Genomic DNA, 23,128 nt, shown 5'->3' on the forward strand with positions numbered 1-23,128 from the left:
TTCGTAATCCAGATTAATCAAGCTGCCTTAGTAAAACCAGTCGAAACATTTCGAAAGGCTTTCCACGCTGATTTCTCACTAAGGACACATTTGAACTGGTCATCTTTGAAAAGTTGCTTTATTTGTGGACCAATGAAAATGCCTGCCTTAATCTTCTCTGCACTAAATTTTGGGAATTTCTCTTGCAAGTATGTGAATGCAGGACCGTTCACTTCCAAAGCCTTCACAAAATTTTTCATGAGTGCAAGTTTAATGTGGTGGAGCGGTGGAATCAAAACTTTATTTGGATCTACCAGAGGTTTGAATGCTATCTTCTTCATTTCGTTGAGGCCAACTCCTCTTCTCGTAGTGTACATCCTTGCGATGACTATTCCAATCACAGAGAAAACAACAATACTTAGTGTAACCCTTTTGTAGTCCTAATAAAATGGCAATTACCCACTATCTGCCACTCATACTTCTGGTAGTCATTTGTGGATAGTATACACAAGAGGTATTGAAGGCAGCATATTTCCATTGCGTAATAACACAGCCATAAGGCTTAGAAGCATTTATAAATAGTCGCCATTTTTTGGGAACGTGCCTCATGTTCACTGCTGCCATTATACCATGAACGTCCTTACAAAAAGTGAGTTCACCTTCTGTTTGATAGAATTTATCATAGTCTTTATTTTGAGTATGAAATGTTGTCACTTTCACAGAATGATTTAAAACAGCGCTGCCCAAACTCAAATCCGTAGACCAGCTCTAGTAGGTCCACGAAACATACCCTCTGGAACTGGCCGAATTATTTGTTCTATGCATAGCAAATTGATGATAAATAAAGTTATTATTATATATTTATGTAAAAATAAGAATAAAATTGGGTTATTTTAAATATAAATCTTTGAATTTTCTTTTCAGAAAACCCAGTGCATGCATATAAAATAAATATAATGCTATAGATTCTAAGATTTTAACTTTTTCATCAAGGGTCAAGCATCCAAAACCAAAGGAAATACAGCAAGACATAAGGTCCTTGTTTCTGATATGAAATATACATAGCAAATGGAAAAAGTGAGCTAATATATATATCATAGCCATCCCGACAGAGACCAAAATGAACAGTAATAAGAACTAGGAAACAAATAAAATCTGATTAAAATTAAAAAACAAAAATCAAGATAAAGTTAATCCCAATAAATGTAAATTGAATAAAATAGCAAGCAGCTATAAGTGAATTTAAACAAATCTGATTAAAATTAAAAGTTAAAAAGCAAAAATCAAGATAAAGTTAATTCCAATAAAAGTTAAATTGAATGAAACAGCAAGCAGCCATAAGTGATATTAGCAATATATTAACAGGCTGATATCTTTTTACATTCAGGATTGTATATAGCATACAGTCAATATCCCTTAGCCTCTTTAGTGTTTCAACGGTATAGAAAACTTGTGCCCACCAATTGCCTAACTACAGGGGTATTATGTGTTTTTTAGTTTTTGTTTTTTGACATTGTTTAGTCTTATTTTTGTTAAATTACAATACCATTACTGACTTAAATGCATGGGGCATATGCCCAGACCTATGTCCAGGGGGAATTACTATTGGTATGGGTTCGCAACCCCGGACTGCCTGAGCACTACTGTATTCCCCTTCTTCCAATTCCTTTTTACTGTTCTTAGACTCAATATTGCTTATTTCTCGTAAGCTATTAGGTTGACCGAAAGCAATATTTGAGATGCTACTTTTTTGCTATCTCTCCTTTTTTTCGTCTACAACAAAGTTTAATCTTTTTACTTTGTATGTTATACATTTCTCCCTTATACTGGTCGATATACCTCATCTGTTTAATTACAGATTTCCCCGTCACTCCGGTTATGTTTACATTGAATGAAATAGCAAGCAGCCCTAAGTGATATTAGCAATACTTATTTACATCTTCTCCCCTCATACTCGGGGATACTTTAATGTGTTATAAATATGCTGGGAACTCATTTGCTAACTTCTTCGGTCACCAATACAGCCTTGTTGATGTTCGCTTCTCTCAGCCCATTTCAGGGAATTTTCTTGACTCCTGCTCAACACCAGAGTACGATGTCCTACTCTGACTATATCCTTTGTTTAAATTCACTTAGGGCTGCTTGCTATTTTATTCAATTTAACATTTATTGGAATTAACTTTATCTTGATTTTTGTTTTTTACTTTAATCATATTTGATTTGTTTCCTATTTCTTATTACTGTTCATTTTGGTCCCTGTCGGGTCAGCTATGATATATACCTTAGCTTGCTTTTTCTGTTTACTACGTAGATTTCATATCAGAAACAGAGGCCTTACTTCTTGCTGTATTTCCTTTGGTTTTGGCTGCTGACCCTTGATGGAAAAGTTAAAATACTTAGGATCTATAGCATTTAATCTGCTTTTATTTATTGTATTTAACTTGCTTTTATTTTTCAAGCACTTATTTAATTTTTCCATGGTAACTACATCTGACAGGTCAGCATCCCACAATCATTCTCAAATCTACTTACATACATTCCATTATGGTTGCTGGGTATTTCTGCTATTACTAGCAATTCCTCAGATCCATAAACCATCTCAATATATTAATTTATCTTACCTTTTTTAGCTGTTACTTTTCAGTGCAACTAATTATTATTTTTAAAGTATATATATTGCCTTATACCTTTGTATAAGGCAATAGTCAGGCCACACCTTGAGTACTGCGTACAGGTCTGGAGGCCTCATTTTAGGAAGGATGTAGAGTTGCCAGAGTGAGTACAGAGAAGGGCAACAAGACTGGTGAGAGGAACAAAGGTTCTCTTATGAGGAGAGGCTTAAATTCTAAGTCGCAGCATCTGAAGACTAGGCATCTGCGAGGTGATCTGATTGAGGTGTACAAGGCCTTGAATGGTTTGAGCAGGCCCAATGCTAATGGGATACTTCCACTTGCTCAGATTAAGAACCTGAGGAGGCACAGATTCAAACTGAGGAAAGACAGGTGTAGAATAGATGTGCAGAAGTTTGCCTTTAGCCATTGGGTAGTTGATTGCTGGAACAGACTTCCATCTGTTGTTGTGGAAGTTGACAGCTTAAATAAATTTAAGGGCTGAAATAGACAAATATTTGGAGTGACCAGATGGGTGAAATGGGAAGGGGTTTTTTTTTTTTTTTTTTTTCCCTTTTTGGCTGATGCTCTATAAGCTTGCTTTCTTCCATCATATGTCTCAACTAATGCTAATACGCAGGCACAGAGGGGTCACAAACTTTTTTTGATTTTTGAAGGGGTCCGTAGATCTCAGTAGTTTGGGAACCACTGAATCTAGAAGATAGCACTGTTGTAGCCTCGAGGCCAAAAGCTCACTTTCTGTGTTCTTGTGTGGTTCAGAAGGTTAAACGTTTGGACAAAATGGTGGATTCTTTGATGCAGACAGCTGCTGCACTTTGTGTATATCAAGTTGATGTTCATCAATATCTTCATCTTCTTAAGGGTGTACAGAAAAATGGTTGGGTGGTTCAGACCACCCGACTGTTTTTTTATATTTCTATTATGTAATTTCTATTTCTGAGAATAGGTAGTACTTCACCATGAGACATGGGACGAATTGCAGATGGTATATTTGGGTACATCACTGTCTACTTTTTCTTCATTGTCATCCCTTTTCTAATAGGAGGCACCATACAGAAGTAAACAGTCTGTGACGCAATTTGTTGGCTCCCTCCATATCATGGGCACTGCGAAAGGCATAAAATGTCCCTTTCGATTCACCCACAGAGTTTTGACGAACAGGTAGTGCAGCATATGTGTGGAGCCCAGTTCTTCTCCTGATCACCTACTTTTACTTTTTGATGGCTTGAGTTAAGGGATATATTTTTTGAAAATAATGTGACTTCACATAGGTAACAGAAGTAATCTGGATTATTCATACAATTATGGGGCATATTAATATTACATGACACAAATAGTGTGCAAAAAGTAGGAATCTCATAGAGAACAACCATTAACTGAGAACAAATCATCTGCCGACCGGGCTAGCCGAGTGGGTAAAGTACCTGCCCGACAACCCAAAGGTCGCGGGTTCGATTCCCGCCTCGGGCTTGGATCAAAGTACTGCAAAAACCGTGGGAGGTGCAATATGGCCACAGAAGCCGATGCGCCAACAACTACCAAATCAAAAAAAAAAAAAAACAAATCATCTAGTGCTTAGCCGTATTCAAGGATTACTGCAACAGATCTGAAGATGCATTTGGGGCAACAACTTATGTGATGCAGAGCAAGGCGATAGTTGCAAATCACGCGACGAGTGTTGCCTTACGTTTTGCAGAGAGCCGTAGTTGATAATGTAGAGTAACTCGCTAATATGAGATCCCATGTAATTCAAAAACAAGAGCCAATTGACAAATTTTAATGTGATTTTCATGTTCAGCAGCATCAAATTAGTCAACATTTTACAACATTTTACGTGTTAACCAGCGTAATCATAACATGCAAACCTTATACTAAAACAAACATTTAACAAAAAATATTGCTGATTTTCAGGACATTAAGAACATTTCAATTCATACATGGAGTATATGATAAAATTTTGATATCTTTTGGCTTGCCACTTAATTTACATGCACAAATACAGATTTAATTCCATACAACCGAAGTAAAACATGTACATTTTTCCAATGGTACCTACACTCAGTGCATTCTCTCTCTCTCTCTCACTCATTTTTTTAAACACTTTTGGCTGTTCTGAAAGTAAAATCGAATGTGCCCCAAGTTCACACAGGCACTCTATACCCAGCTTACATAATTTACTGAATGTGCTAGAAGAGAGAGAAATTTTACTCACACTTTTTTGCATGGATTAGAAATATTAAAGAGCAAATAATAAACCAAAATATGGATATACTCTCTAAATTTAGAATGTATGTACAATTATAAATAATAAACAACAAAGCTCATACATGGTGAGCTGCATGACTATTAAGTGGCAATCACCAAACTCTGACACAACACTGTTGATCTCTCTCTCTTACATAACACAGAACAGCGTTGTGTGAGAGATCAGTGTTACACAAGATAGATCAATGATCTCTAACACAACACTGTTCACAAAAAAATTCCCCAATTCAAAAGCACTTTTTTTTTTGTCATTCTCTCTTTCAAATTGAGTGAGTACATGCAGTGGCTAGAAGATGCATGGCACCTTGGAACTCATGTTTTTTTTTTTTTTGGCTTGTTAGCAATTGGTATGTTTTTAGTTACTTTTTTCTTTCAGCAATGGAAACAAAAATCGATTACACGTGCACCCATAATGCGAGTTACAGGTACACATTCTTTGTAATTGTGCACACAATTCTTGCAGAAGTGAATCATCATCATCATTCTACTCTTCTGTTTGGCACAGGTTGAGCCCCCATTTAGATACAGTACAGCGTCGAAAAGGAAAATGTCAATAATCCGAATGAGCCAGCATTTATTTTTCTAGTGCCATAAAACAATTGCAGTAAGTGACAGTTATTATGACCAAGTTTGCAAATTCAATTTTTATGTTTAAATTACCTATCCACAGCAATTGTAATAGGCGAAAATAGGAGAAATATTATTCACAGGCTATAAAAGTAAAGATATAAAGCACAAATTTATATTTTATTTCACCTTACCAATTAGCAAAATTAAATGATACATGAAAATCAGAAGAATATCCACAAGTTTGGAAAATAAAAATTTACACATCGCTTAATTAATATGCATACAATACTAACTAAACATAACACTTTGTAATCTGATATTTCTGTTCTCTGACATTTTTGGGTTTTAAAATCTAAAACAGTAAAAAAAAAAAAGATAAGCGTCAATAAATAACAAAGAACATGGCATGCAGAAATTGAAACTAACACTATACACGCAAAAATGTTCATGAAGTTCAGATATAGGAATGAAGAGATTCTGAACATTTACAGAGTTTTATTTTACAGTACTGAACTTATGATCTTGTTCTTCATCTTTTAAAAGGAAGCAGAAATTTTTAACACTTAAATCGAAGATTGAGATTTTAGAGACACTTTCAAAGGGAGAAAGTGAGTCTTCGTTAGCAAGATTTTATGAGGTTGGAAAGCCAACCATAACAGAAATTAAAAACAACAAGGAAAAAAATTTTAAAGTTCACATCAAAACTTGATTTAGATGGTGCAAAAAATGAGAAAACTATGGGAATAGCTAATGACCCATCCCTTGAAGATGTTGTAGTTTGGTTCTGGGAGCATCAACAACTAAGGCCACATTGCTCTGTGTGCATACTATCTATAAATTGTGTGGTCGATTTTCTGTTTGCTGGGGAAAAAACCCATGCTACTGTCGCCTGAGACCGACTTACTCAGCCATGTTGTGAAAAAGGTCCATAAAAATTCCTCCCATCATTGATGGGACTCGAACTGAGGTCTTTTACACTCAGGTGGGGGGGGAGGAGGACAGTGATTCTACCAACTGTACCCACGACGACTAGGTACGAGCAATAAGCTGAATACTGTCCAACTCAACTACTCTTGCTGAAAAAGATTGAGAAATCTGGCAGCAAAGAATAAATAAAGGCTTAACATATGTGTTATTGTGACTGAAAGTTAACTATGAATAAAAATACGCAAGTACAATTTAGCATTTTAATTTCTAAGCTTACTAAACCTTTTTTTAATTGCCAGAACTGTATTTTTGATAAGCTCAAAAATCCAAACAAATCGGAAGACCAAACTACACCCGGTCCCAATTAGTTCAGATTATCGATGCTCTACTGTATCAACCTCCATTGTTGATAGCTCTAAAAGCTTGCGTTTTCCTTTAGGCATTGGACCAATTCTCTTTTGGGTCTTCCTGGTGGTCTCTTATCTCCATTTCCTCCTGTCAGTACTACATGTGGCAGCCTGTGTTGTTTCATCCAGTTCACATGTCCAAAGCACTGAAGTTGATTTTGTAGATTTTTTCTATTACGCCGTGTTCAAAATTTAGATCTTTTCTTACTTGTTCACTAGTTTCATGTTCTTTCCAATCTATTTTATTGATTTTCCTTAGACATCCCATTTCGAATGCCATTATTTTTTGCCTTGCTTATTTATTCTCCTTGTCTCTGGATCCATAAGTTACTGTGGACATGACAGTTTCATATAGTTTAGATTATTTGAGATTTTATTGCTCATCCATATGTTTTTGAGTTTGTTCATCTGATGTTCAGTCTGATTAATTTGGTCAATATTACTTAGGTTTCCAGTTATTAGAAAGACTAGGTATAAAAAATTTTGTAATTGTTCATGTTTTCTATGTTTTTTCAGATTTGCATTACTTTGGTTTTATTTATATTAATTCCATAATTGGTGCTTGCTTTAGTGATGTTATTTAATATTTCTTTTAGTTGTTCTTTGGTTTCTGTTAAAATCACAATATCATCTGCATATTTTATATGGTTTATATTTTTTGAATTTATTACTGTGCCTCTTTTTTCTTCAATTGGTTTCATCAGTCCCTCTAGGTAGATATGACTCCTGCATCACCCCTTTCTCTATTCCAAATTTCTCTGTTTCAAGGTTGTTGAATTTTACTATTGCTCTTGTATTTTTGTAGAAATTGTTTACAAACATGATTATTTCTTGATCAAGTGGAAATTTTTGTAGTTGGTTCATTAAATATTCTGTTTACAGAGTCAAATGCCTGCTTGAAATCGATGAAGCACAGATAGAGGTTTCTTCTGATTCCAATATTTTTCTGCAATGATGTTTAGTGTGAATATTTGGCCTACTGTTGATCTGTCTTCTCTAAATCCTGCTTGTTCTTCGCCGACTGTTTCTTCATAATTTTAAGTATCCTGTTTTGTAAGCTTCTTATAAATATTTTATGTATATGGTTTATTAAAATGGTAATGGGTCTATAATTCTGATAATTTTCTTTATCTCTTTTTTTGTATATAGGTACTATTATTCCACTTTTCCAGTCTTCTGGTATATCACCTGTAACTAAAATTAGATTAAAGAATTGTGCAAGGTGGTAGTAGTAGTAGTAGTAGTGGCATGTGATGCAAGAAAGCAAGTGTATGAGCTTATGCAGAATCAGCCAAAAAAAAAAAAAAAAAAAAACACACCATTCCCTCCAAATGCCTGTCCAGTTCCTCCTTAAATTTATTCAACCTATCAACTTCCACAATGACAGATGGAAGTTTGTTCCAGCAATTAACCACCGGCTGGCTAAAGGCAAATTTCCGCACACCTATTCTTCATCTGTCCTTTCTTAATTTGAATTTATGCCCCCTTAGGTTCATAATCTGAACAAGTGGAAGGATCCCATCAGAATTCAGTGTGTTCAACCCATTCAAGGCCTTATACACCTCAATCAGATCACCGTGCAGGCGCCTAGTCTCCAACCACTGCAATTTGCAGAACTTAAGCCTCTCTTGGTAAGAGGATCCATTCATTCCCCTCACCAATCTTGTTGCCCTTCTCTGTACACGCTCAAGTAAATCTACATCCTTCCTAAAATGAGGCCTCCAGACCTGTACGCAGTACTCAAGGTGTGGCCTGACCATTGCCTTATACAGAGAGATAATCACCTCCTTTTCCCTGCTAGGAAAATTCCTATATATCATTGACAAAACCCCATGACCTGACCTGGCAGCCTGTCTGCATTGCTCAGAAAACTTCATATCTGCCTGCACAATTACTCCCAGGTCTTTTTCATTTTCTACCACCTTAAGTGTAGTACCACACAGTTGGTACGTTTCTCTGGGGTTACTTCTACCCATATGCAGTACTTTGCATTTGTTAAGGTTAAACTTCAGTTGCCACTTAGGCGCCTCCGTAGCCAGGTGGGAAGGAGCAGCAGTGCGTAGCACACGCTTCTTGATTAGACCGGGGTTCGAGCCCGTCACCACCAAATACGGAGGATGCGGAAAGGTCATTCAGGGAATGACCACCGCATATCCCGGAGCAATATGGCCTTAGTTGCTAATGCTCCTAAAAACCAAATAACAACAACAACAGTTGCCACTTCTTAGCCCATCTGCCCAAATTATCTAGATCCTGTTGCAGTAGCACACTCTCATTACTGTCATTAACAACCCTGCCAACCTTTGTGTCATCTGCAAACTTCGACATTAAGCCTGATATACCTTCATCAATATCATTGATAAATATAAAAAACAACAGTGGGCCCAACACAGAACCCTGTGGGACTCCACTAATAACATTAGTCCACGAAGAGCAGCACCCATTGATTACCACCCTCTGTCTTCTCCCACTTAACCATCCTTTTATCCATTGTAGCAACTTACCCTTAATACCATTCTGCTCCAATTTGTACAATAGTCTTTCATGCACAACAGTATCAAAAGCTTTCCTGAAATCCAAATATATCATATCAAAATTACTTTTTTACATCCAGTTCCTTTGTAATCGCATCATAATATCCTATCAAATTTGTCAGACAAGACTTTCCCTTAAGAAACCCATGCTGTGTCTGAATTATTGCTGCAGTCTTGTCTAGATGATCCTGAAATGCATCTTTAACCAGTGACTCCATTATTTTACCCGGAACAGAAGTTAAACTAACTGATCTGTAATTACTCGTGTCACCCTTCGAACCCCCTTTGTGAATTGGCGATACATTTGCACATCTCCAGTCCGTGGAAACCTCCTCTGAGTCCAAGGATGCTCTCATAATTATGGCTAAAGGTTTGCTTAGTTGCTTTGCTGCCTCCCTTTAATATAACTGGATAGATCCCATCCACCCCCAGGTGCCTTTCTTATGTTGAACTTCAACAATTTCTCCTTCACTTTGCTCTCAGTTATTACAAAATCATTAAGCACCCTGCTACAATTTGATAACCTTCTGCCATTTTCAAACCTTAATAACTCCTCATGTGTGAATGTAGATGCAAAATACTCATTCAGTTTGTTTGGTATCTGAGCAGGATCATCAACAGTTGAACCATTGATATCAAGTGGACCAATCAGATTCGTCCCCTTCCTTAACATTACATTGGCTCTGAATTTCCACAGTTCTGCTTGGATACTCCGTAGCCGAGTGGTCAGGAGCGGGAGTGCAGTAACACATGCTCTTTGAGTAGACCGGGGTTCAAGCTCCTGACTGCTGAATACGGTCGATCTGCCAACCCGAACTGGACCAGCGTGGCAGATTATGGTCCATTTCCCTCAACATGAATTGTTGAAGAGGCTTCCATCCTGCAGTGGGTTGATAATGGCTGCGCTTTACCTTTTTTTTTTACTGTCATTCTTCATTTGGCCAATTGCTTTCTGGACTTCTTTTGTTATCAAGGGTGCTTTATTTCTTCTATTATCTATGGCAAGAGCATTTTTTCTTTCCCCTCTGAACAGTGTTTGGTAATATTCTTTCCGTATTTTTTAAATTTCTTGCATGTTTCCTGTTTTTATTTTTTGTCATCAGTGTTTTCAGGTTGTATGTTTTAGAGAGTTCCTTTATAACCCGGTAAGTTGCAAGGTTGCCGGGTATGGCAAGATGCAAGGTTGGCATAAACTAGACTTCATATTTCTGATAATAATAATTTCTGGTTCAAATAACAGCCTCTGGCTCCCTTGCATTCTGTAAGAAAATTAAAGAGAGGGGGGAAAAAAAAGAAAAAAGGCTTGCCTTCATATATTTTTCAAAGGTGGGGGAGAAGTGAAATGATGAATATATGTCAGTGTTATGAAAAAAAACCTTTATTACCTTCTCTTTTTCCTTAAAGGAATAATAAAGCTGTTTTTTTTTTTTTTCTTGACCCTCTGCATAGTACATAGTACTTCAATTGAGCAATAACAATATCTAACCCATTAGAATTTGTGACAAACATTTTCTGTTTCTTCAGACTTAAATATTACCTTTCTAAAATGGCACCACATCTGCTAACGGTAAATGTTGTGTTCCAATTTAGAAAGGGAATATAAAAAGAAAAGGCGCCTCCATAGCCAGGAGCAGCAATGCGTAGCACACATTTCTTGATTAGGCCAGGGTTCAACCCCGTGACCTAATATGGAGGATGCGGAAAGGTCAGGGAATGACAACTGCATATCCCCGGAGCAATATCGCCTTAGTTGCTAATGCTCCTAAAAACCAAATAACAAACAAACATAAAACGAAAATATATAAGCAAAAAAAAAATAAAAAAAAAAATAAATAAATAAATAACTTCGCAAACAGTGAAGCATTCTCCATATTCAAGGACACAGCAGACTCTCGATGTACCGGGATCGGATTAACCAGGATACTTCAAGAAATTTAAACAGCAGACTCTCGATGTACCGGGATCGGATTAACCAGGATACTTCAAGAAATTTAAAAAATAAAAAAAAATCAACCAGAAATCATAAAATTCAAGTAATAACGAGAAAAGGTATAAACAGATGTTTTGCAAGTCATAAATAAGTGACAAGAAACGCCGTTAAGTCATCATTGGGAGATTAGTGTTCCTATTACCTTGCAACCCCCGCTGTCTTCACACCTGCCACTCAAAAAAAAAAAATAAAATAAAAAATAAAAATAACCAAATATTTAGTTTGTTTTTTTAGTGTGTTGCGTTGATTGTTGTGTTCAGTTGCACTGCAAAAGGAAAAATTTTGTTTTGTTATCAAGGATGTCGGATTTTTTATTTATTTTTTGTTTAGAAATCACGAAAATGTGGGCAAATGCAAGAGTTGTGCTTTCAATTAAACAAAAAACTTGAAATTATTCAAACGTTTGAAAATGGTGCATCTGTTAAATCTCTAATGAACTATATTATAACAGTGGTGACCAAACCATGTGCGACACTAAAAAATAAAGGGAAGCTATCAGATTTAAAATCGACATCATAAAAATAAAGGGAAGCATTTTATTGGACACACAAGTAGTGCGTGGCAAGTTTTTTTATCTATCGCCATACTTTTTTTACATAGGTTGCTGAACATTTTTCGATACAGAAAGTCCGACTTACATTAAGTTATTTATATGACTGAAGATTTCAGTGAAAGGGACACTAATTTCACTATAATAACTTAAAAACCCACAGAATTCCAGTTATGTATTATCACAAATGCAATAAGATCGACTTTACTGCCTGTTTATAATTAGATGCACTAACAGAACAGTGCAAATAGTTTTATGGTAGTGACCTCCAGAAATGTGCTTTAGTAAAATGTGAGCTCACATGGGGTGATAATAGTGAGTTTTCGCCTTAACCCCGTGAAATTCTTTTCAGAAATTTTTAATTTTGACTGTTATCATGGTACCGACTAAGAATAAGTGACAGTGGTACTAATAAATCTATTAAGAAAAAGGAAAGCAATTGAGTTGGATCAGAAAATTAAAATAACAAGGATGTATGAAAATGGCAAAACATTAACAAGTATTGTGCGGAATTCAGATTTGTCAGCGTCAACACTGAACACAATAATAAAGGACAAAGACAGAATACGAGAAGCAGTGAAAGGATCGGCACCAATGAAGTCAACTATAATAACCAAGGCTATGAAACACATATCAGTTTTTACAGTACAATAACATGTGTTTTTCTTCCTTTTATGTTTTCTTTTGTGCCACTCCATCTACTTCCCGCTGTCCCCAATTACGTATGTTGGGGATTTACTGGGAAATCGATTATCCATTTTTTTTTTTTTTTTTTTACTATGTATTCCGGAAAACCTAGAGTCTACTGTATTTTGAACACATAACAGGTTAATAAAGAACAATTTATTGCTTACATTTTACTATAAAACAAGTGAACTAGAAAAGAATGCTAGTAACTAAAAGGTCAACTGGTTGGATGAGAATATTATCTTTTGTTCTTGCAATGATCTTATTAGTGTCAACTGTTGCATTTCTGACTTCTAATGGGTTAAACTAGTGGACTTTGTGAGGCTGGGGGGGGGGGAACTCAAGTGTGCTGAATGATCTGTGGACAAAGTCTGGCTACAATGTGCCAATGAATTTGGAGAGTTGGCCATCTCTCATATTTCTTTATTAGGCATTATTTCATCTAATTTATTGTGAGTATGCCTAGGCACCCATTCTTCTTCACTTACTATTCTAATAATTGGTGGTCTTCATCAGTGCAAAGGAATACCATTGTTTTATGGAGCAGTTGTGATACTGACTTAGCTGCATTACCTGAGACTGATTCAAATGTAAATTTCCTGAAGAAGATAAGAAGGGCGTTTATCATGTGTGGCTGAGATGGCACTGAGAGAATTGGAATACATAATTGTAGGAAGTGGCAACTGCTGACATATTTCATTTAATGCAAATTGCATAGCACAGACCTCTGCAGAAAACAGCCACACTTGACTGGAAGGAATTTTGATAGCATGTGTGAGTGCAGCAGCTATATTCCCCTCATATGTGAGTGGGACTTAGAATCATTTGTATAGGTTATAAGTTTTCCAGGGTGTTTTGAGGCATGCCTAGCGTGTAGCTGTTTGTATTCACTTCACTTTTTTGTTGACATTAATTTTCTCATTAATGTACTATTTTCAAAGAAGTATCCCAGTATGCTTAAGTTCATTGGGCTTTGCATAGTACAATGTTATCCAAAGAGGGTGGGATGGCCCACTTCATATATATTAATGCTTTGAAGTGCCAAACAGCTTCATATTCTGAAACAGAAAACAGAAGCAGAGGGCACCTACACACACCTCCTTTACAAAACTAAAGCAATGTTATTGCATAAACAGGGTACAAGATATAGTCTGAAACTACCTGAATATAATCAGGTTTAAGACATCCTCTACCTGTACATGGTAGATTTACTCTGCAGATATCCCAGCTATAATACAAATTGTCCCATGTTTGGCACAAAATATCCATGTCAATGCAGCCAATTGGCTCAGAAATATATTGTTTAAATTCAGTAATGGTTAATGACATAGGTGGAACACACACACCTGGTCTTTCACAAATCACTAGAGAGCAAAATATAAAGGGATCAGATCAGAGGATTGTGGGGGCTACAAAATCAGTCTGAACTTCTTTGAGTCCGAAAATCAAGTCGCCGTCACTTGACATCCTGCAGTTAGTGCATAAGGAAATTCTGTAACACATCCAAATACATGATGCCTGTGACAGTAGCTTCTCCAAAGAAGAAGAAAGATCTGTACATTTTGTGCAAAATACTACCATGATTAGAATTCTGCAATGCTGCCATCATAATTGTGCACATTTTCTGGTGGTGAATAAAAACCTGAAGATACTCTCCACCACCTGGAAGTGGTTTCAGGTTTGGGACATGCACTCTAACATTTTAGCTTTGTAAAGGAGGTTTTGATCACATCCGGGCTAAGGTGCAGCTCAAATTACGGCATGCAAAAAGATCATCTCGGTCAGCCAAGCTGGACTGGAGGCAGCTAATGAATGCTGCCAACAAACAGGCATATCAGATCGCCCTATCCAACCGCTTCGAGATGCTGGCTGTGCCCGAGGATATAAATGAAGAAGAAAAGCAGATCTCTGATGCCATCCTGGAATGTGCCAAGCCCCTATGTCCACCTGCCCGACGTCGAACGCAACCATGGATATCAGACGAGTGCCTCGACCTCGTGGACAAACGGAAACAGGCAAAGTTGGTCGACTTTGAACGGTACCGGCAGCTAAACCGAGAAGTCCGACAAAGAATGACAGCAGAAAGAGAAGCATACTGGAACCAAGTGGCAGACTATCTTGAAGTGGCGGCATCCAAAAACGAGTACCGCACTCTCTACCACACCCTCAGATGTCTGAGTGGAAAGACCAAATTGACTAATGACAACATCAAGAATGCTGATGGGACCTTCGTGCGATCACCATCCGAACGCCTGCAACGGTGGAGTGAATTCTTCAAAGCTTTGTATAATCACGACCCACCTCAGGGACCGCCAGCAACAGCACTCTCGATCGACCCCCCTGAGGTCTCCATGGTCGATGTTGAGCCTACAGTAGAAGAAGTGAAAGCAGCCATACAATCCCTGAAGAATGGCAGGGCACCAGAAGTGGACCAAGTCACCACAGAAGCGATCAAAGCCGGGGGAGATGTACTGCTTCGCCGACTACACTCACTCCTCAAAACCATCTGGTGCACTGAACAAATTCCGTTAACATGGAGGAAAGCTATTATCGTACCGATCCACAAGAAAGGTGATAACCGGGACTGCAAGAACTACCGTGGCATCAGCCTCCTTTCCATCATCGGAAAGGTCTTTATGAAGATTATCCAGTCAAGACTGCAAAAACATCGCGAGCAAACCAGTCGAGAAGAACAGGCAGGATTTAGACCCGGGCGAGGATGCTGTGATCAAATCTTTGCCATTCGTCAGCTGATGGAGGAGAGGATCCGGTGTGGACAGCGAACCGTCATTGTTTTCATTGACTTTAAGTCTGCTTTCGACTGTGTCCACCGGCCTGCCTTATGGAAACTACTAGAGGTTGAACATGTACCTCGAAAAGTCATCACACTCCTCCAAACTGCATACAACGGTTTAACCAGCCAGGTGCGTGCGCATCCAGAATGATTTATCTGAGGAATTTACCATCCAAACTGGAGTCCGCCAAGGGGATGTAGCCTCCCCGTTGCTTTTCAACATCGTGGTCGACGCCATTATGAGGCAAGCATTCAGAAACAGACAGGGCATACAATATGACAAGGATCACTATGTGACTGACCTGATGTTTGCTGATGATAGTGCTATCCTTGCCGGTAACGACGCTGAAGCCACGGACATCCTCTACGACATTGCCCGCATTGCCCGGCCATACGGTTTGAAGATCAATGCTGGTAAGACAAAGGCCCTGACAACAGATGGGTCGCAAGCCACCATCTATCTCGAAGGCATCCAGATCGAGCAAGTGCAGGACTTTAAATACCTTGGGTCGCTGGTCCAGGAGAAGAAAGTTGCATCCACCATGGAAATCCACAGCAGAATTGGACAGGCGGCCACTGCGTTCGCCTCGCTCAAATGGTGTCTGTGGAAGAGGACCAACATTTCCACAAAGACTAAAATCCGACTCTTCCGGACTTTGATCCTGCCCATTCTTCTTTACGGATCGGAAACATGGATTTGTCTCAAGTTAGATTTGAACAAACTTGAGGTATTCCAAATGCGATGCCTGCGGCAGATCTTGGGCATCTCTCTTCGTGACCGCATCACTAATGATACCATCCGCGCCAGATGCCAACAGCAACCAACCATTGCCGACCAAATCCAGAAGCGAAGGCTCAGATGGTTTGGCCACGTATGTAGAATGGGCACGAACAGAATACCATCCACACTCCTTTGGAGACAACGACCCACCCAATGGAGTATCCAACGGACCGCGCCTAGGAAAACGTGGGCCAAGCAAGTGGAAGATGACTTGAAGAGCCGACGTCTTGACCTTAACCAGGCCAGGACTGAAGCCATGGATCGTAAGGTATGGAAGAACATCACAGAGCAAGTCCGAAACCCTGCGGCACCTACAGCAGCATACTGGTTGCGTGGCCAACCGCCTCCCCCAGCTGCCAGCTAAGGACCAAAGAAGAAGAAGAAGAAAGGAGGTTTGCAGACATTCTGTATATTTGTTCATGCCATTACAAAAAAAAAAAAAAAATACACACACACTTCCCCCCCTCCCCGACAGATTAATGTATTGCTGGAAATCATTGCAAAAATACATTCTGGATCAGATTTTTTTCCCCCTCTTCTTCTCTTCCTCACATGGTACATGGAAGTATATCTACAGGTTATGAGCAACATAAACAAATATCACAATTCAGTAATGATGAAGAACACAGCTGTGTCCCAGTAGCAACATTTAACAATGTATGCCAGATGTCAAGTGCTATTCTTTAGAAAAATTTACTCTCTAACTGAACATTCTGCAATGGCAAATACAGTAGCTGGTTCCCTCTTTCAGAAGTAAATGTTTACTTTTCCGATGTCCTAGATGAAATTGGATTCAATGATTTTTTTTTTTTTTTTTTTTTTTTCAGTGTAGCATTAGCATTAGTAGAGGCATTTGATGCAAGAAAGCAAGCTTATGCAGCATCAGCCAAAAAAAAAAAAAAATAAATAAATAAATAAAAAAAAAAACCACTTCACCCCTCTGTTTGTTCGAAATACCTGTCCAGCTGAGCCTTAAACTTATTTAGGCTATCAACTTCCACGACAAGGGATGGAAGTCTATTCCACCAACCAACCACCTGCTGGCTAAAGGCAAATTTCCGCATGTCTATCCTACATCTGTCTTTCCTCAATTTGAATTTATGCCCTCTCAGGTGATTATTCTGAGCTAGAGGAAGAATCCCATCAGCATTGAGCATGCTCAAACCATTCAAGGCTTTATACACCTCTATCAGATCACCTCGCTGGTGCCTAGTCTCCAGACACTGTAATTTGCAAAACTTAAGCCTTTCTTCGTAAGAGCACCCCTTTGTTCCATTCACTAATCTTGTTGCCCTTCTCTGTACTCGTTCCAGCAGCTCTACATCCTTCTTGAAATGAGGCCTCCAGACCTGTATACAGTACTCTAGGTGTGGCCTGACCATTGCCTTATACAAGGGAATAATCACCTCCTTATCCCTGCTAGAAAAATTCCTATATATCATTGACAATACACAATGAGGTACTCTTGCAGCCCGTCTGCACTGCTCAGAGAACTTCATATCTGCCTGCGCAACCACCCCCAGGCCCTTTTCATTCTCTACCACTGTCAGTGTAGTACACAGAGTTGATACGTTGCTCTGGGGTTGCTGTTTCCCATATGTAGTACTTTACATTTGTCGATGTTAAACTTCATTTCCCACCTCTCAGACCATCTGCTCAACCTTTCCAGATCCTGTTGCAGCAGCATAGTGTCAGTAGTGTCCTTGACAACCCTGTCCATTGTGTATGTCCATTGAGGTACGAGAAATTGCAAATTTGTAGTAATTAGCCTCAGATATCACATTATTATAAATATATTGCAAATTACGGTAGCTAGTTTCCCTTTCAGAAGTATAGATGCAGGTTTCCAGTGTGAAATCAATAGTTCCTTGACATATGCAGTATTTTTTTATATTTGTTGTAGAGAACATGAGCCTACTAGTAATATATACAAAACTGAAGTGTAATAAGCATGATACAGCTTTATGTACACATTTTATATTAGCATGAATCTTTTTTGATATTAATAAAAGTTAAATGGAAGTGATACAAGATACATGAAAGTTTAAATTACCTGTTCAAAAAATACATGGAGCCCTTTGAAATCCCATCGGTTAGCATACTGTCTGTTGTACTGAAGAATAGCTCTCTGCATTTAAAGACATATAATTAATCACATATGTTAAGATGTTTAAAATGTTCAACATCTTATAAAACAAAATTCCATTCAAATTTATAAAACATTATATAAATTAATAATTAATATTGTATATATCCAGTAATTTCAGGGTAAAATGGACCCCTTCATCAGCAATATACAGATTCTAACAGAATAATAACGTTAGAGACAAAATTAAATAGATACAGAGTTGTGCGCGCGCTGTGATGTGTGCATGGCCGCAAGATTAAATCATTCAACTACTAGATTGGCACTCGTTGGTGCACGAACTTCTGTGGGTCTGCTGTCAGCATTTATCCAGCTCCAAGACAGTTGTTTCCAAAATGAGCAAAAAAAGGAAAGGAAAAGCTAAAATTGTTTTACATTTTCCATAGCCATTTTCTATTATCTGTGCTGCTGATCAATTTTAATTATGTAGTATTTACTTATTAATTTTACTCATAATTCATCCTGTCCATCCCAATTCTTACCTGAAAGAATTATGATCATTTAACTAATACTAGTTCAGTTGGATCCATGGTCAAATTTCCATACAACTACCAAAGAAACTACAATTTCATTTCATAACAGTTCTTACCTTAATGATACCCATTTTCATTAATGTTTTGAATAGCATTTAGTATTTCCAAATGAAACATAACTACTGCCTGAATCAACTATTTGTTCATGATTCCATACATATTAACCCAAGCCTAACATTAATAAAATTGGAAAAAAAATTGAACAGCTGGACTTAATTGTAACATGCATTTTTTATTGTTAGAGAGAAATGGGAGGGGTATCCTATTTATAAGACATTGGACAAACAAAGTCACAAAATACATAATGCAGTTATTTCATTTTTATTTCTTTTACATAATTACAACATCCTTTGCTCAAAAGTGCATTACATTTTAAATTGACAATTCATCCAATAAAGTGATATTTTCATCATACTGAACTTCTACTACAGGTGATGATGTTATATACTTACATTTAACACTATTTTGTATGCAACTTCATATAGGGAACTGTTACTGCCTGACAGAGCTGCTGCGACCCTATGTGCCCCCAGTAAGCGAAATCAAATTTGCCGCCCCAAAATATTCGGATTAAAAAATAAAATAACATTCATTTATTAAAAAAGAAAATAATTACAAAAAATAACTGCATATAATATAATGAAACAAGCAAAAATAACAAAATCATTCTGAAATTCTGGAAATAAACTTTATATTCTAAATCACAGTAATCGTATTCTATCACAATAATAAAATAAAAGGAAAATTATAATTTTTAAAAAAATTATACAAATTTATGTTTCCTTGCTTTAAGAAATGCAAATTTATTTCATTTATGTTTATTTTTTCCAAAAGGTCATTTTCTATTGAAATTATTGCCAAATTAGAAAGTCGTTCAGACATTGTCGATCGTAAATAATTTTTGATTAATTTTAATTTTGGAAAACTCCATTCATCTCAGGCAGCTGAAACTGGTAAAGTTAGAAAAATTCTTAGTGCAACTGCTACATTTGGAAAAGTATCTGTAAAATCGTTTTTAAAAATATATTGTAACAATTCAAATAGAGTAATACAATATTATCCAGGTAGTGAAGAAGAATTTCTTCAAACAGCAAACGACGGAGCTTATATCACCAAATTAGCCTCCATGCTAATTATTCAACCACAGAACTCAGTCAACGTTCGCATTCACATAATTATAACACTCAAACAGATTCTGCAATAATATTAACAAAAATTCCAGTTATAAACTATTATTAATACACAAAGCTTTAGCCATTGAATGATTTTCCGACTGAACCTCGCAGTATAACACGTAAAATGATATCACCTATCCTTTCAGGGCCACTCAGCTTCCATGAAGCAAAACAATATACACAGATTGGGAAAGTACAAGACACTATTGGGAAAGTACAAAAACTACAAATCCTTAACTAATGGGTCACCAAGATTAAACACTTTCTTGCTGGCCCTGTTAGGGAATATAATACTCCTGCCAGGTTAAAAACTTCAGTTAAGGAAGGATCTGAATCTGTTAAACAGACATAGAGAGGAGAAACAACATTAATTAGGGGCACAAAAGGTTATTCTTATCATGAAAGACTTTGCTTCTGCATACTGCAAGTCTGAAAACCAGCTACCTGCAAGGAGACCTGATTAAGTGTTTTAGGCTTTAAATGGACTGAGTAAATTAAATGCTAATGGCATTCTTACTCTTTCTTGGATGACACACTCAAGTGGACAAACTTGAAATGGAAAAAGGATGGTTGCAGGATATATGTTGAAAATCAGAAGAAACGTCCATTTGGCATTGTAGAAGTGGGTAGTTTGAATAAAGTTAAGGAAGAATTAGATCAATTATTATAAGGAATGATCAGATGTAGTAGTTTTTTTTTTTAGCTGACGTTGCATAAGCTTGCTTCCTTACAACATTTGCCACAAAATGATGTAAGAGCAAAATGCAGAGTTTTTCCTTACTTTGATTACGCTTTCTCAACTGTTCAACAAAATTTTTAATATTTTTCCTTAACAACAATGCTATGACAAATAAGTAGCCTTCAGTACAAAATTAACAAACAGGAATAAACAGTTTTATCTGGATTATTTTGTATAAAATTGAAATAGTACACAGAATCATGCTTACTATCAGTCTACTACTCAATTATATACTAATGCCATCTTGTATTGTGTATGTACTTCTAACAGCCTAAGATTTACGTAATCATGAAACTACAAACTTAGTACTCATAAATACATGTAAAATTATCAATAAAAAATATGTAAACTCAGAATGTAAATAACTGGAGTAGCAGTGTTTAATAAATAAAGTTTATTTGGATGAAACTTAAGATGTTCAAAATACAGTTCTGAGACCCACCGAGTTAAAAGTAAGCAGCTGTGACATTAAAATGCCAGTGTACATCCCCTCCCATTCTCTTTCTGATATCTAATGATGAAATCATTTTATGATGGGCTCCTTCAGCTCATCATCCAAGCAAGTATAAGGACCTGAGTGTTGTCATCAGGGGACCAAAAACTTGGTATTTGCACAGTGAGTAAATCTAGGCTGTAGGCTTAGTGTTTCAGTTGTCACTTCATACCTGTAATTCTGTAGCTGCACCTGGTTGTTAAGGGCTGTATCAGGTTTCATATTGTTGTGAATCAAACTATGTCATGCACTGAGTAGCCTGAAAGCTTTGCCTTTGTGATTTAGTATTAGTATTAGTAACGGCCGCATGGTGCAAGAAAGCCTATGGCTTATGATGCACCAGCCAAAAAAAAAAAAAAAAAAAAAAAAAATCCGAACAAAACAATGATAAAAACAAAAAAAAAAATAAATAAATAAATAACTAAATAATAATAATTAATAAATAAAAAAAAATAAAATAAAAAATAAATAAAAAGGAAATTAAACCTATCATCCTATGTGCTTCCCTTACCCGAAAGTACTATCCAGATGCCCTTTGAATTTCCCCAAACTGTCGGCCTCTACCACCCATGAAGGCAACTTATTCCAGTAATTTATAACTCGCTGGCTAAAATAGAACTTCCTGCAATCCAATCTAAACATTTCCCCCCGTAACTTGAATTTATGTCCCCTAGTTCTAGCATCATTTATAATCTTGAAAATTTTGTCCTCATTCATTTTACTGATGCCTCTCAGAGCCTTAAACACCTCAATCAAATCTCCTCTAAGGTGTCTAGTTTCCAAACTCTGCAACCCACATATTCGAAGTCTTTCTTCATAAGGACGCCCTTTTGCCGATCTCACCAGGCGAGTTACCCTTCTTTGCACCCTTTCAAGAAGCTCGATGTCTTTCTTCAGGTGCGGTCTCCATACTTGAACACAGTATTCCAAGTGTGGTCTAACATAAGCCTTATATAATGGGATTATCACGTCCCTATCTCTACTTGCAAAAGTTCGATAGATCATCGATAGGACACCATGGGCCTTCCTTGCAACCTGTTTACAATGCTCAGAGAATTTCATGTCTGACCGTATCGTAACACCCAAGTCCCTTTCCTCCAGTACTGGCTTTAGTTGAACTCCACCAAGTGAATAAGTTTTTTTGGGATTACTGTTTCCCAGGTGTAATACCTTACACTTTGTTGGATTAAAGCACAGCTGCCATTTTTCTGACCATTCCTGAAGTCTATCTAGGTCTCTCTGAAGAAGCTCAGCTTGACAGTGATCATTAACTACTCTCCCAATTTTAACATCATCTGCAAATTTAGACATCACGCCCTCTATCCCTTCATCAATGTCGTTTATGAAAATTAAAAACAACAGTGGTCCTAATACTGATCCTTGGGGAACCCCACTTCTTACATCAACCCAATCTGAGGAATAGCCATTTATCACAACCCTCTGCCTCCTGCCCTGAAGCCATCCTTCTATCCATCTAAGGATTTTCCCAGTGATTCCAACCTGTTCCAGCTTATAAAGCAACCGCTCATGTGGGACTGAGTCAAAAGCTTTGCTGAAATCTAAATAAACAATGTCGAAATTATTCCCTAAATCCAGCTCGTGAGTGACCCTTTCGAAATAGCGAACCAGATTTGTTAAACATGATTTTCCCTTTACGAAACCATGCTGAGTATCCTTGAGAATTTCAATTCGATCCAAATGATCCTGAATTCCACCCTTGATCATTGCCTCCATGATTTTCCCTACTACTGAAGTCAGACTGACAGGTCGATAATTTCCAACTTCACTTTTAGAGCCATCCTTATGTATGGGAGATACATTTGCACTTTTCCAATCCAAGGGAATCTCCCCAGAGTCTAATGATGCTCGCATAATTAGCCTCAATGGTTCAATGCACTCGCTTGCCGCCTCTCTTAAGATTATAGGGT

General features: G+C 37.3%; 1 protein-coding gene across 1 annotated transcript in view; it reads right to left on the reverse strand.

Moving 5' to 3' along the window:
* The window catches only part of LOC150088209 (poly(ADP-ribose) glycohydrolase-like), a 325,145-nt gene that overhangs the window by 146,102 nt on the left and 155,915 nt on the right, over nt 1-23,128 (reverse strand). The window contains exon 9 of the mRNA XM_090370070.1: nt 18,168-18,242. Within this exon, the coding sequence (XP_090226196.1) occupies nt 18,168-18,242 (75 nt within the window). The remainder of the gene's footprint in view (nt 1-18,167; nt 18,243-23,128) is intronic.

The sequence above is a fragment of the Mastigoproctus giganteus genome, chromosome 3, assembly GCF_048544385.1.
Source record: "Mastigoproctus giganteus isolate SK-2022 chromosome 3, ASM4854438v1, whole genome shotgun sequence".
In the NCBI taxonomy this organism is placed as follows: domain Eukaryota; kingdom Metazoa; phylum Arthropoda; class Arachnida; order Uropygi; family Thelyphonidae; genus Mastigoproctus; species Mastigoproctus giganteus.